Source organism: Pseudopodoces humilis, chromosome 1 (assembly GCF_049639895.1).
Source record: "Pseudopodoces humilis isolate 2021_Gansu_Grassland_sample_001 chromosome 1, ASM4963989v1, whole genome shotgun sequence".
Taxonomy (NCBI): domain Eukaryota; kingdom Metazoa; phylum Chordata; class Aves; order Passeriformes; family Paridae; genus Pseudopodoces; species Pseudopodoces humilis.
The window spans coordinates 94521749-94537436 of NC_142200.1; the positions used below are offsets into that span (position 1 = coordinate 94521749).

The window sequence follows — 15688 nt, forward strand, 5'->3', positions numbered from 1 at the left end:
TTGCAAACCCTCCTGAAGAAAAAATGTCTACTCTTACATGGTCTCATAGGACAATAAGCCTACTGGGACTCCCATCCCAGCAGCGATTACAGGGATGCTGTCCCTTCCTCTTCTGCCCCTAATCCCCCTAACACACAGCACGTCACACCAGCCCACAGCTCATACCAAAGCTGCAGCTGGACCTGCCCACTGCCTGCCATGGAAATAGACATCATCGCCATCCCTGTGCCACAGGGATTTGGCAAAGTTTCATTCCTTAATTAAGGAATGGGTGGGTGTGGGTGTGGGTGTGTGGGGGGGGGTGGGGTGTGTGTGTGTGTGTGACATGCTCAGGGTCTGTGCAGTTCTGAATTTGCAGTATCTCTGGTTTGGGATACTACATCTGGAAACATAGGAGAATATTAACCGAATATTAGCTGCAACGTTTGTTCTTGAAGAGTTACTGCAGTTGGACACACACATTTACTATGTATTACTGTTTTTATCTGTGCAAGAACAAAACCCAGATTATACGCCTGGAAAAGATGACAGAACTTTTGTATAGTTCTGAGTGAACAGGTAGATGTTTTTTCTCAGTTCAGTTTAGGGAATGTAGCTATATCTCATACTAAATAGGTGTTTCTGTCCATGTTTCAGTTAGCACTATATCACTAGAGCAGACAGAGAAAAAGATATGTTCTGAAAAAATTAAAAAAGAAGAATAATCTTCTCTTCAGATAAAATGGATATTTTCCTGAAGTTATACTGTAAAGAAAAATACTGGGTTTCAGAAATGTTATGGGTATAGGATGAAGTCTAACTCTCAGTGTCAGAGTAGCACTTCTCTCAGATATGGCTAAGAGTGCTGGGTGCTAACTATAGAAAATGCATTTTTTTCTCCATAAAATCTTCCAGTGCAGGCTGGTTCTGTATCAGAACATATTAGTCATCCCAGAAACCTTCTGAAACATAAAACTGCTCTTTATTGGGAAGGGGAGAAAACAGAACTGCTGTTCTGCTGCATTTATGTGGAGCCTTTATCACACCTCCAGCACCATTGCTGAACTCTACTTTTTGTTTATCTCTCAGTGGACAACTGGGACTACTAAACACAGGCACATAAGCTTTAAAAAAGTGGCATCCCTAACTGATAGATACCACCTGAAGAACCCTTTAGCTTTTGTTTATCAAACTCTCTCCAGCAAGAGCGACACTCTTTGTACAGATTTAGCCATGCAGACAGTGCAATGCACTAGCACAGAAATTACAAGTATCAGTAAGATGTTGAGAATAAGCGTGTGTGCGTGTATCAGCAGCAGTTCAAAGCAGGATGTGTTGTTTAAAACTTGAATTGCCTGCACCAGTGATATAGATCTGGTAAGACTTTACTGTATTGCATCCTGACAAAAATATCATGGAACAAGAAACATCATCAGCATCTCACTGTGAAGACCAAACCAGAAAATAGCACCAGTGATGGCAATCCAGTTGGAATCAACAGTCAGCAGAGCCCAGGCCTGAGAGTTTCTTCAACAATGTAAAACAGCTTGGGCATGAGGTGCCGCCAGAATGATGATCCTAGGCTCCTTGCTGCCTCCTCTTGCCCGTGCTGGCACCCAAGCTGCAAGCCAGACAGGGAACCTAATTAACAACTGTTTGGTTTTGTCAGGTACATTTTGAGATGAAACGATTCCTGATTTGACATGCAAAAAGAAAATGGGAAGGTGAAACTGGAGAGAGAGAAGGAAGGCTGAACTGACCTTCTGACAATTGCTTCTAGCTCAGTTGGCAGGACATGCTCTGGGACCACACCGGTAGGGTGTGCCTTAGCACACAGGCCAAAAGATGCAATATCAGGGCAAGAGCTCCCTAAAGTCAAAAGCCACTTAGAATACATCATGTAAACAATCTTTGCAATACAGATTTTATACTGAGGGAGGAGGTGTAAATTAATTAAATGCATAGTCAGCATACAAAGAAAGCTGAGGTCCATTTCTGAAATATGGCAGCATCTCACGTGCAGCAGCAGCATTGTTTTCTTATTGTTTCTGTGTTTTTACAATCCACTCTATTTCAAAGGAAACTAGTATATCTTTGTTTTCAAAATGGAAAAAAGCAGTGCTGGTTTTAATTTTCTGTCTAACTATGCTGTCACACGCACAAGGCACATACACATAAAATTGAAACAGCCTGACAATTAAAATCTTGCACTGCCATCCTGTGGTGAATGTCAGTAAAACATGAGGTTGTTCTGCTCATAGATACAGGGGTGATCCTCTCGGAGAGGCGGAGGCTATACAGCAGAGCCAGCAACAGCTCAAGCACCAAGAGTTAGCTCCGTGCTAACCTGGAAAGCAGAGTAGAATCTCCAATGACATTATTTCTCATCATTCCTCCAGCAATGCAGTATCTTCTAGAGACCTTTCAGAAGACACACAGTCCATCTCCAAGAACACAGTTTTTTTTTAAGGGAAAGTATTCTGGATTAGCAGTGAATAGCACCTACGACAGGCCAGGTGAGGTAAGCACAGATGGGCTGGAAGGGAAACATCAGAAGTCACTAAGAACTTGACAGGGCTTTAACAGGCAGCCTGGGGAGTACTTTGGGCTTGACTTTGACCTATGAAAAGTATAGTGAAGTTCACTTGTAAATAGGGCAGAAATTCCTGCTCACTGGCTAGATGAATTTTTTTCCAGTGAATCACTTCTAGGCTTAAGGAGAAAAAAAAAGGGGGGGACAAGCCAAAAGGGCACAAAGTCAGCCAACAAGGGAAAGAGAGAAAAGGAGATGTCATGCAAATAGTGTGCAAAGTATGCAGTTGAAAAGTAAAATGTTTACCAGATCTTGACCACAATTGAATTCTGTGTGAGGATAGTTCTGACTTGTGCTATTGCACCTGATGCTAGTTTTTCTACTAGACTATGATTTAGCTCCTATAAAAATGTGCATTTAGTATGCTGAAAGCTGCCCCAGATACATAACTTGTTTGCTTACTTTTCTAAGTCTAACACATATTTCTCCAAGAACCAGTGATGAAGTGGTTCATCAGTACAATATGGCTTCTTAGCTAACTATATCTCCATCAGAGGACTAACCTTGTAAACATTTCCATAGTCTAGGATTGTGCACAACAAGAGCTGTCCTCTCCGCCTGTGTGATGTAACAAAAGCCATAGAAAGATGGCACCTGGAGCAGAGAGGATCCTGACTGAGGATCGCTCCTAACAGTTTCCTCTGTTTTAAAAGTGCCCATCAGCAAGATCAAGGGGAGTCTAAACTTTGCCTTCCTGAGAATAGATTATAAAAACGTCTCCTGCAAAATATCCCTGAATGAGAAAAAAAAAACAACTCAGTACCATCAATACAGCAAGTTTTCAGATGAAGAAAAGGGGAAAAAAGGTTTAGCTCTCAGTTTGTGCAGACACCTACATTGCTTCTACATGTTTCAACATATGATTATGGGTTTATTAGTAATATGTATGGAACCCCACTTTTCCCACTTCAGAGGCTCACAATTAATGCTACTGCCATAATTTATGGCTTTTAAGATCAGCTTATGAAGCTGTCATGATTGTCTCTTACATGGTATATGCTATTTCTTCTTTGATCATTTATTGTCCTGTCTTCCCCTTTCTTCTTCAGATGTTCTTCTTTTCATCCCTGCTTTGAATTAAAAAAATGGTGCTTGCTTCATTCTCCTCACCTGGCAATGACTTCTGTCTCCAGAATGTCTTTCCTCAGTAAGCCACCAGACCAAATTACTTTTTTGTTGGCCTTTCTATCAGCAGCTCCAAGATGGATCATTCTGTTTATCTTCTTTGCAGTACTATGACTTTTTTCTTTGCCTAAAAATCACAATTGACAGTTTCTTTCTTCCCCCTCCCCCTACATAATGGGTTAGTTTTCTGAATTTTTCTTGACCCACAATAAGCAGGGAAGTATTACCTTCAATCTTCTTCTGAACTTTAAATTTATCTGTCCAATTTTGCCTGTGTGGAAGAAACAATATGATTTTTTCCCCAGTTTAGTAAGTTATTTTCCCCCATTGCTCTAAATAAACATTTTTTTCTTGATTAAGAGTTATCTTACTCAGTATTTTCAATATTTGTTTCTTCTTAAGAAACACCCTAGGGCACTCTGCTAGAACAAGACAGTGGAGAAAGCAAGTCCTGCTGGGCTGGGGGAGCACTTCAGCCCCACCACCTGCCAGAATAAGTGCAAAAATTCAGATCTGATAAAAACTTAACTCTTTTTCTTCTTCTTTTCTTTTCCTTTTCCTTTTCCTTTTCCTTTTCCTTTTCCTTTTCCTTTTCCTTTTCCTTTTCCTTTTCCTTTTCCTTTTCCTTTTCCTTTTCCTTTTCCTTTTCCTTTTCCTTTTCCTTTTCCTTTTCCTTTTCCTTTTTCTTTTTTTTTCTTTTTCTTTTTCTTTCTCTTTTTCTTTCTCTTTTTCTTTCTCTTTTTCTTTCTCTTTTTTTCTCTTTCTCTTTTTTTTTTCTCCCCCAGTTTTGGCCTTCCATAAAGGGAGGGGCAGGTGAAAGTTGAAAAATTTGGACTCAATAAACCTTTCATACAAGTCTGATAAGAAGAGCAGATGTTTCATTATGGCAGGGCTTTTTGGCTGGTTTTCATCTCTATACATTTTCCAGTGGATGTGAGGGGAAAAAAATTTCCCAGCTGTAGACTACTAGACAGCAAAGTGTCTTTCTTAATCACCATCCATGGAGTCAGCAGTCCCAAAAGCCTGCAGAGCACAGGCTGTAAATCACTGCTCTAACATTTTGCAGTCACAAACAGCCTAGGTTATAAAAATTCCCCATCCTGTCTGGTCGATGGCCCAGTCTAGCACTTGAATGAACTTCTGTTGTGATGGCACAGGAAACTCTGTCATCAGCTTCTCTTCTGAAATGAAAATGTTTAGACATGTCCCTCTTCTGCAGAGGAGGAAGGGATGTTAAGTTGTATGCATCCCTGCTAAAGAAAGAAAGAAGTGCTCATTCACGCTTCCGAGTCATGCACTTGAAAATTATGTGGGCTTCAAGCTGTGAAGCGTGACTGTGAAGGCATCGTGGGAGTAGCCCTAACCTAGTAAATAATGGTTTACTTTATGACTAAGGCAACAACCTGTAGGGTTTCCAAGGGCAGGACCAAAAGGATGTGTCTGTGCTGGGGTGTGTATGGGTAGACAGCCACATACCTGAAGATGTATATGCAGTAATTTCCTGTGCAGCTGATTTGGCATGAGCCACTCTTGATGCTGCTATACAGAAAAATGTCCATGCACAAGTATTTGCACTGCTGAAATGCACCTGTGCAGATCTATAAGTGCAATACTAACCCCACCCACAGAAAAGAAACTGCAGGGAAAATGTAACACTAACATTCACAAATGGTTATTTTTTTATATCTTTTTCTTTCAGGTTGCCCAAGAAAAAGAAAAACTGAGAAACTAAATTAGTCTCTGCTATATTTCCACTGAGGAGCACAGAGCTTTGCTGAAGATATTATCTGGGAAAAAAAGAGATCCTCTGTTAACTGAGTATGAAGATCACATTTTCAGACACTAAGAGACAGCTGACACGAAAGCTGGTGACAGTGCAATTTAAACTGCCTGCTAATTTATTATTGCAATGCTAAGAATTTGCATTCTTTTTTTGAAGGCAATTGACAACATTTCTGATAGTTCAGCGGGAGTGGGATCAAGCTGCAGATACACATTTTATTGTACTCTGTGTATTAAAGTCATTCCCTGGGTTGCTTCTGTAAAAGCCAGGAGAAACCCTGGCAGAAGGTCTTTGGCTAAGAAGTCAAGAATCTAGAGTCAGGAAAGGATTGCCACAATGGAAACTACCCAAACCTCTTTTACATGGGGTGCTCACATACAGCACAAGCTGCCTTAGTTTCTGATAGCAAGCCCTGCCAGCTTTTGAGGAGGGTAAAGCTTCCCTTCCTACTGGAATTGCTCAAAATACAGGATGAGGTTATTTAGCTTCCTCAACTGGAATCTGTCACTGGTTATCCCAGTGGATACAATGAGGTGTCTGGGCACAGAAGAGATGTGAGACCTTTTGAATGTCTCCATAATTTTTCATAATATTTAAATGTGATACCACCTTGCAGACTTCTTGTACTGAGGTACTATATATAAACAGCTATAAACTCCCTGCCGTAGGGACTGGCCAATCTGTGACTCCTGAACAACTTCTGCATCACTTCTGAGTAGTTCAGCAACAGCTCTCATAATAACATTACATCACATAATTGGCAATGGGGCTGTCTAGCACCAGGGTGGCTGGCCCATTCAAATCCCCAGCCACAGGGGAAGCCGTGAGTGACTTTGCCCAGACATCGTGCGCTACAGCTGCATGCCTGGGCTTCAGGCTGGAGCAGGGTCTGTGGGTCGCTGGTGAGCTGCTGTCACGCCCTGTCTGCAAACCACCCCACAGCTCTCCCGGGAGAAATGAGGTATGGAGTGAGAGCCTTGTGGCTCTCCCCCATTTGCAGATCTCTGTAAGCCACTCAGAGATTTTGGGAGGTTGACCACCTTGTGCTCTACACACTCCCAAGAATTACTATGGAACAGGTATTAGTGAGGATTAAGTATGCTGCGACAGGCTTACAGAATCAGTCATTAGTCTGAACAGGAAAATATTCAGCCAAGTCATCTTTAAGAGGCATTATATAACACATTTTGAATTTTCATTAAAGCTACAACACATAAAGCAGGATAACACATCTTTTATTTTAAAAGAAGTCTTAGCTAAGCATGTTTCAACCTTAAGTAACTGCGCCTCAGATTATCTTATTTATCTTCTTGGAAGGCAGCCATATTTTTTCAATGCATGTATTTTTTTTAAATCTATCATTTTCAAGAAGTGCTTTGCCACAAGGCTGTATCTACCACCCCAGTGCTTTCACCTAACAGTTCTATGAAGCTGATTTCTACACCATATGCTTTTGTTCATGCTATGTATTCAAATACAAAGGCGTGGTTAAATTCTGATGTCCTTTTTGAGGGAAAGACTGGGGAAAACATCTGCCTCTTGATGGAAGCCATCTGGTATAACCAGACATGAAGTCAAGCATCCTAATACGGTGTGTTCCTTAGGATTCTACTGCTTAATAGAATTATAGATTCTTCCCCTAATGCTCTCATCATATGCATCTCAGGGATTTTCCCTCGCACCTACCTAGGATTGATTGGTGCAATTATTTTGTAAACTTTTGTCTCAGTGCAATCAAAGTAACCAGAAACAATAATAATTATTATGTAGATTTCTGTTGTTATTCTCCCATCTGAGCTGTTCATCTGCACAATTACAGGTGCAGAGAAAATCACAAAATAGTTATTGTGGAAGGAGGGGCTGCAGGCTCAGGCTTCCTGAGGTCAGTAGTACTGCAGCATACCTTTAGTTTGTTCCAGAGATAAGAGTTAATGTATCAGAATTGGTAAGGGCAAGTGAGCTCTTCTCACTTCATCCCTCACTTAAAGTGTCAGACTTCTGTCACTCCATCATACCCACCGGTGAGGGATCAAATATTGTCTATCCTTACCCCTCCAAGGAGGTCTGGTATGACAGATACAACACTGAAACATAAAAGCTGTGTGATAGGCCAGCTTTCAAGAAAATGGCAGGTGTTAGTAAAGCTGCATGACCTTAAATGTGGGTTTTTGACTGAGGGGCATTAGCAGACAAAAGGAAAACAAAGCAACCATCAGCTTGAGATATGTGTAGGGCAAACAAAACCAGATTATTCTTGTGCCATGTTTCTGCTCTGCTGCCAAGATTATCTTCTCCACATACAATAATGGGACATTCAGCACCAACAGAGTTTGTTTACCTGAGCTAATCTTCAAACACACAAGGCAAGATTACACTCAGGGAATTTGGATAAAATTGACAGTCTTTCCTGGTTTTCTTAAAGAGGTCAGTACCCTGCCATGTGGCTGCCATGGGTAAGAAGCATGTCCATGGCAAATTTTGATGGAGACACACACATACCCTTAGGGACATCTCTGACCTCAGCTCCAGTCAGTTTTCCTCCTCCTTGCCCTGCCAGTGTACTGTGGTGTGGGGCCAGAGCCCAGGGAAGGTGGCTGCTCTGCCAGGCAAGGGTGCTCTCCTTTTCCACCTGCCCTCTGACCCAAGGGAGACCTGGAGAGTGCTGCAGAGCTTCCACAGGCTCCTCAGGGCCCAGGCCTTGGGCAGCACCAGCACAGAGCAAAGTGAGGTGACTGTCCAAATGTGCTCTGCAAAGGTACAGCCTCACCTTGTGTGCTGTGCACAGTTTTGGGCACCATAATATAAAATAAAGATATAAAGTTATTAGAGAGTGTCCAAAGGAGGGCCATGAGGATGGTAAAGGGTCTTGAGGGGAAGCTGTATGAGGAGCAGCTGAGGTCACTTGGGCTGTTCAGCTTGGATGAGACTAAGAGGAGACCTCATTGCAGTCCACAGCTTTCTCCCAACAGGAAGAGGAGGAGAAGCTACTGATCTCTTCTCTGTGGTGACCAGAGACAGGACCAAGGAAATGGCCAGAAACTTTGTCAGGGGAGATTTAGATTGGTATTCTGTTTTTTGCTACGGTAGAGTTAACTTTATTTACAGTTGCTGGTATGGGACTGTGTTTTAGATTTGTGCTGAGCACAGGCTTGATAATTTAGAGATATTTTTGTTATTGCTGAGCAGGACTTGCACAGAGCCAAGGCCCTTTCTGCTTTCCATATTGCCACGCTGGCAAGGAATGTGGGGAGTGCTTGGGAGGAGACCCAGCCTGGACAAGTGACCCCAAATGACCAAGGGATATTCCAGACTACAAGACATCATGTCAAATAAAGTGGGGAGAGGAAGGAGGAACATTTGGAGTGATGGTGTTTGTCTTCCCAACTTGTTACGTGTGATGGGGCCCTTTGTCCTGGGGATGGCTGAACACCTGCCTGCCCATGGGAAGCAGTGAATCAATACCTCGTTTTGCTTAAACTGTCTTCATTTCAACCCACGAGTTTTCCAGCTTATACCCTTCCAAATCTCTCCCAGTTCTGCTGGAGGAGGAGTGAGAAAGTGGCTGCATAGGGCGTGGTTGCTGGCTGTGGCTAAACCAACACAGCCGGTGAAACAGAGAAGGGCTCTTCACCCAGAGGATGGCTGAGCAATGGAATAGACTCCCGAGCGACGTGGTCACAGCACCAAGCCTGACGGAGTTCAAGAGAGTCTCGGACAACGCTCTTAGTCACATGATATGATTCTGGGGGCGTTCTGTGCAGGGCCAGAAGGCGGACTCGATGATCCCCGCGTGTCCCAACTCGGACTATTCTCCAAGTCCGGTTCTGTGACGCCACTGGGGCCGGAGGGCGGGGCCGCGGGGGTTGCCGGGAGCTGTAGTTCCTCCCCGCGCCGCCCCGCGGGCCGGGCCGCCTGTGCCTGTGCCTTTAAGCGCGGCAGGACGCGCAGCGCGGCGCCTGCGCGGAGCCGCCGTGACCCCGCTGCTGTCGGCGCCACCGGTGACTATCAGGGCGCCCCAAAACCCCCCCGGCGGCGGCAGCGGCAGGTTCGGCCCCACTGCCGGGCACCTCTGACCTACCCTCCGCCCCCGGCCGGGGCGATGGAGGAGCGGCCGGAGCGGGGCGGCGGGCCCGGCGTGGAGGCCCCGGCGTCGGAGATCCGCGCTCCCGGCCCGCGGCCGCTGCGTCTGCTGGAGTGGAAGGTGTCGGTGGGGGCGGCCGTGCAGATGGGGTCGGTGCTGGCGCCCTGCGCCCCGCTGCCGCCGCCGTCCGCTCCGCGCCCCGCCGGCCCCGCCGCCGCCCCGCTGCCGCCCGCGGCCAGCGGCGCCTCCGCCCGCCCGCAGCGCGGCGGCCCCGAGCGCAGGCTGCGCGCGGAGCGGCCCGGCGTGGTGCGCGAGCTCTGCGCGCGGCCCGGCCAGGTGATCGCGCCCGGGTGAGTGCGGGCCGGGGGCGGCGCGGGCGGCCTTGGCGGGACGCGGCTTTCGCGCCTCTTCCGAGGGGGCCGGGCCGGGCCCTGCTCACAAAGGCCCTTCCTCCGGAGCTCTGCGCTGGGAGGTTGCCGTGCGAGGGGAAGGAGGAGGAAGCGGCTGGGGAGGTGCCGAGGGATCGTGCTCCACTCCCGTGTTTCAGAGCTGAGCCCTTCGCTGTGAGCTCTGCCTCAGAGAGCTGAGCATCCCTCCTGCTGTGTCGGGGTTCTCCAAACGCTGCTCTTACTGGAAACACTACTTGGAAATCACAGAATGAGTTATGGTGAAAGGGATCACCATGGGTTATCTGGTCTAGCCTCGCTGCTCGTGTGAGGTGGCCCTACTGCGTGTTGAACGGGATTGCATCCAGACGGTGCTGGGGTATCTGCAGTGAGGGAGGCTCCACAGTGTGGGGAACCTCTTCCACTGCACAGTCGCCTGCACAATAAAGAAGTTTTTCCCCGTGTTCAGGTGGAACTACTGTGCATCAGTTTCTGCTACTGCCCCTTCTCCCAATGTACTCTTTCTAGTTAGGCGGTTAGGTTGGTGCCAAACTCAGGGAGCAAACCTAGAGAGAGCATTTTGTGCTCAATAGAAGGAATTTTAATGGGAAACAACAGTGCAGCAAGGCATTTTAAAATTACTGAGTACCTTACACGTAATATTGGCAGCCTAAATGTTTTCAATACTGTAGATCTTTTAATGTAGAAGGCTGCTGCACAAATATAACCAAGATGTTGTCATTTTAACTTTCAGGAGAGCAAGGGGCTAAAAGCTTTTTTTTTCTGTAGTTTAGCAATGGGATTGTCTTGATGTTCATCTTGGATGTTCATTGACTTTTAAATTCTTAAATGCCTGATGGATAGTGGGCCACTCAGATTTCTAGGTTAAATTGGGCGAATAACCTGCTACCCTGTACTTGAGGGAGATTTATTCTTTTTCAACAGGAAACTAGTTAAACAATCTACTTCCTCTGTTTCATGAGAGCAAGCTATTTTCTTTGATTGCAGTTCTCTTGATTTTTAGGTGGGAGCAGCCAGGCCTAAATTTTCTTGACTGAAATTCATTAGTATATGCAAAACATCTCTGTATGAGGGTGCTCTCAAAGATTCAAGAGAAAAAAACAGTCTGCAGTCTTGTGTATTAGTCAGTCATATAATGTCCTGTCGAGGAGGTGCAAGCTGTGTGTTCCTTGCTGTAGAAGTACCTCTTTCTGAGATAAGACGGTGGTTTTCCTTTTGTGCCCAATCAGCTTCTGCTGTTGCATCTGGTGCAGCATGGACAATTTTTAATACCTGATGTAGAACAAAGGTACTGTAAATGCTAGGTCAGACTAAAAAAGATCTTAAAAGTACAGACTGAAATTTTAAAACGCCGTATGCATGATGAAATTCATGTTGCTAGCACTGCATAGAAGGGGAAATAACTTTATCTGGTCTTATCATTGTGTTAGCTAAGCACTTGGAAGGAAAACTAAAAATATTGTAAGTGAAAAATGTAATCAATTTAAAGTAGTCTGGGTCTCCTGCTGATGTAGCAGCATTTTTGTTTTAGCTTTGCTCAGTGTTAATGGACTGGAGTGCACTGATTGCTTTGAATTAGTAAGTCCTTGCTTCGAGACAATTAGAAAATAAATGGTGTTCTTTATTACCATTGTTCTTGGCTTCTGGAATATTTGTATCTCACACAGCTGAAAGATTGTATTTGATATTGACCATTGCTAGGTGTTACACTACAGGAATTCTGACTTTTCAGTCAGGTTCCTCTGTTGCATGTTGCAGTGTATTTACTGGATGAGTGCAAGGGAGAAGTTCAAGTGAAGAGGTAGAATAAGCATGACCTAAGGGTAGTAGAATTGATCAGTAATTGAAGACAAAACTGCATTTTACTGGTCACTTAAAGGCTTTTTTTGGCAAGCATTTAATATCTTGCCTGTGGCTTCCCATTTTGTGGAATTGAAATAATAACATTTCACTAACTATCAACAATATCTCAATGTGTTAAGATTTTGCAATATTAAAACACAGTTGTGATTAAAGTGTGTAATATAGCTGAAGTTTATTCATCATCTGCAGAAGATGCCCTTTTTATAATCCAAAGTATCCAGAATGGTAGGTGCCATGCTGGCTTCAGAAAAATTAACTTGGCTGATTTAGCACAGAATTCTCTATGAACCAAAGATATTTACAAGTATTTTTCAGACCCTGAAACGCTGTAGAAGTACTGTTTCTATTCAAAATATTTTTACTTCTCGTTAGAACATGAGAAGATAAGCTGATCAAACCTTTTTATTTGAGGATAAACAATACGAGTGGCTAAATTTTCTTCTATGTCAGTTAGGTCATGATAATTGTGGAAATAAAGCCATTGTTTAGCAAAAGTCTATCCCAATTAAGAAGGCACATTTTTAACTTCTGATTATTTTTATTTCATATCAAGCATGAAATTCTTTTGCTGCATGATAGTAATCTTGCACATTTATAGCACTTAATTTTTTTGTAGTGTTATTACACGCTTTTTAGCATTGACAGGGATGCAAACTTTCCCCAGGAGACAGCTCAAGGCAGGCAGGCATTAGGTAGCTTTTGCTTATTCTTGTAGAGGTAGGCTTGCATCACATGTCAGTCTGGAACTTGAGAGAGAAAGGTGTCTTAACCTTTTAGGTCTGTAAATAACAGGGATTGCAGGAAGCAGTTAATGAAAGCCTTTGATGTTAATGAAGCGTCATTTTGATGGGTAGCAGGAGCAACAAATGAAATGCCAAAAATCCTGCATGGTCTGTGTATCATTAGTGCCAATTATCCATCAAAGTTAATCATTCTGAAGGTGCTCCAGGTATGGCAGGATTCTGGGTTGGGTCAGTATTAATGCTTTATGCAAATATTTACATAAGTGTTTCTGATATAAAATTATTTCCCTACTGATGGGACAGACTATTGCAAGGGTATTGTTTGGTTCACTTTAGAAGAGTCTTCTGAGATATTTATTACCTGCATATTTAACCTGGGTATCTTTGTGTCTTACCATATACCTTTAATACCAAAAATTCACATTCTTCTATAGAGTATATTTGTGTTGTAATAAAAGTCTTGTTTAAACTATCTGCATCCTAGTGAAGCAAAACTTCTCATTTTTGGAGAAGATATCAGGAAAGAGGTAGGGATGTGTTCTCTGAAACTGTAGATTTTTGTGTCATGGCTTGATATTTTTTTTTGTGCCAGAAACTTGATTATATATTTTTAAAAGAATATCTTCTTTTGGTTATCTAATGTCACATAGGCTCAGGGCCTAGTTTACTGTCCACTTAACCTCAGGCCCCAGTACCATGCATTTTACAGTCTTCCAAGGGGAATAAAATGCTAATAAATTGCAGTTTATTTTAAAGTGGTGACGCTTTTAACAAACTACAGGAAAAACACCTTGCTGTTTGTTAGACACAAATGTTTTCATAATAGCCTGGCAAATATTTAATGAAGTTATGAGTCTAAAAAAACCCCTCAATGCCAAACACTGAGGATTGTTGAATAATACTTAACAATCCCAACTTATTTTATCTCTTGTCTAATTCCTTTTTATGGAATTCATCCCATTATTTTTTAATAAGTTTTGGTTTGCATGTTTTTGACTTGTGTCTCTTTTTTAAAAAAATCTATCCCTCTCCTTTCTGCCATATACTGTGATACCAAGAAACATTAAAAGAAGACTCTCTCTTGTGTTTTGTTGAATTGAATAGTGAAAAAGATGCAAGTTCTATATGAGGGGTTTTGTCTTTCATTGCCTTTTCTTTCTCCTATTCCTAGGCACCTAACAAGTTGGAAGCTCGTAAGATATAGCTCATAGTACTGAATGGTAGAGGACAAAGTTCCTTTTCTTTACCTGGCCATGTTTTCACAAAACTTGTAGGAGCTTCTTTATCTAAGAGCTTAATGGGTTTGGTTGGAAATGGGCATCAGCCTTAGAGTTTAGCAGTAGTATGGTTGTGGCAGCCTCGTGTATGCAGGTTTTGTCAGTGTGGTTTTCTTAGACTGAGGTTTCCTGATTGCTTCATGCTACTGTGAGAGTTGGCTGGAAGGGTTGCTCAAACTTGAGTGCCTTCAGCTTGCATTGAGTAGGGTGTTGGAAATCATGTGGTTAAAGATGGCTTGGTTTCTCATCCTTTTTTCTTTCTCTCCTTCCCACCCAATCTCCTGGAAAATGGTCTGTAGTAATCTGTTCCCTCATTTTGTTCAGTTCCTTCAATAGGAGTGTGGTGTAGGGAAAGGGGGAGTAATTTATCCTTTCAGCAGTAGCCCATAGATGGGTCAGAGCAAGTGATTGTGTAGATGTCAGTAGAGTCATCAAGGGAATAAATGGCATGTCAACACAGGAGAATAACATTTTTGAGGTTGTGTATGTTCCATTTGGCATTTCATATGATAGTCTTTAGTAACATCCTTATCTTTACAAGATTTCTCCCAAACCAGGGCATTTTTGTCTCTCTTAATTTGTACTGTGAGTTGCTCATCTTACTTGAGCTCTAGGACTTTTTGCTGTGTGAGTGTATGGGCCAGCAGACAGAATGAGATAGCTTGCAGTACTGTTGTGTGCATCCCATTGTAGAACTACAAGCAGGTTGTAGCAGGTTTTAAAAAATGTTGGTTTGTAGATGTCTGTGGTGGAAATAGATTGTATTTTTACCCAAATGGTAATGGATTTTCTTTTTTCGTTATTGCTGTTTATTTTCTTTAGGGTATTTTTGAGCTTTACTTTAATACTTGAGTTGTTTAGAAAACCAGACTTTTTCAAAGGCAAATGTGCATGTTGTTTCTTCTCAGCAACTGCCACATGGTTTTCTGTAATTGTTTTCTTCTGAAGACAAAACGTACGGACAAAAGTTCTCATGGGGGGACTGCAATGAGACTTTTAATTTTTATGTTGCACAATACATAGGCATTTGTCCTGGGAGGGATTGGAAAAGTTTGAGGAGGGAAGAGAGCAACAAAACTTCAGGTTTGAATTGTTCTGAAAGTTTGTCTTGACCCAAAGAGGTTTTTTTCTCTTGAGCAATCTCAGTACCACAACTTGCATGCCTACTTGGACCTTTCTGACTTGATGACTGTGTTTGGTGTTAACTTAAGGGTTTGCCCTAGCAGGGATTGCAGCTGTTTGGATTTTCAAGGTCAGATTTACCTAATGGAAAACTCCCCTTAGGTGAATGGCTAATGAAACATTCATACTTGCTAAATAAAAGTGAATATGGGGTGATGGTACTGAAAATTATTAAAAATCATTAAGAATATAGAAAAATATTTGCAAATGGGACATACTATCCTCAAGGTTCAGTAAAGAGCTGCCAACCTTTAATTTTTGGGACTTCTTTTGGAAAATGATAATAGACAATTCACTGTAAATTGTCAGTTTAAAAATATTCTTATGGATATCTCTTCTGTGTAGTTAAAAAATTAAAGGTTAATTTAAGGTCTTCTACCATATACAAATCATATACAAATAGCTGAATTGGCAGTAGTTGCCTTTTATAAAGCATTTAGGGTAGCATGAAATTACTTCCTGGAGAGCAGGTAATGCATTACAGGTTACAATTTAAAGATCTTGATTATACATCTTGTCTAGGTTTGGCTATGCTGAAGTTAGACCTACAGAATTGGATGGAAATAGGGGAAGGATAGAACTGTCACCAACAGGAGAAACTACTCGTCTTAAAGGGGCTTTGGAGGATGGAAAGGTTCCCCCAGTTTTCTTTAAC

At 42.7% G+C, this 15688-nt stretch overlaps 1 protein-coding gene across 2 annotated transcripts in view; it reads left to right on the forward strand.

The window, feature by feature from the left end:
* Positions 1 to 9501: 9501 nt before the first annotated feature.
* Positions 9502 to 15688, forward strand: part of CTDP1 (CTD phosphatase 1) — a 101453-nt gene continuing 95266 nt past the window's right edge. The window contains exon 1 of one of the 2 annotated variants that reach the window (XM_088064042.1): positions 9502 to 9911. In XM_088064042.1, coding sequence (XP_087920168.1) covers positions 9580 to 9911 — 332 coding nt within the window. In that variant the 5' untranslated portion in view covers positions 9502 to 9579. The remainder of the gene's footprint in view (positions 9912 to 15688) is intronic. The other variant, XM_005525238.3, reaches the window with a different exon arrangement.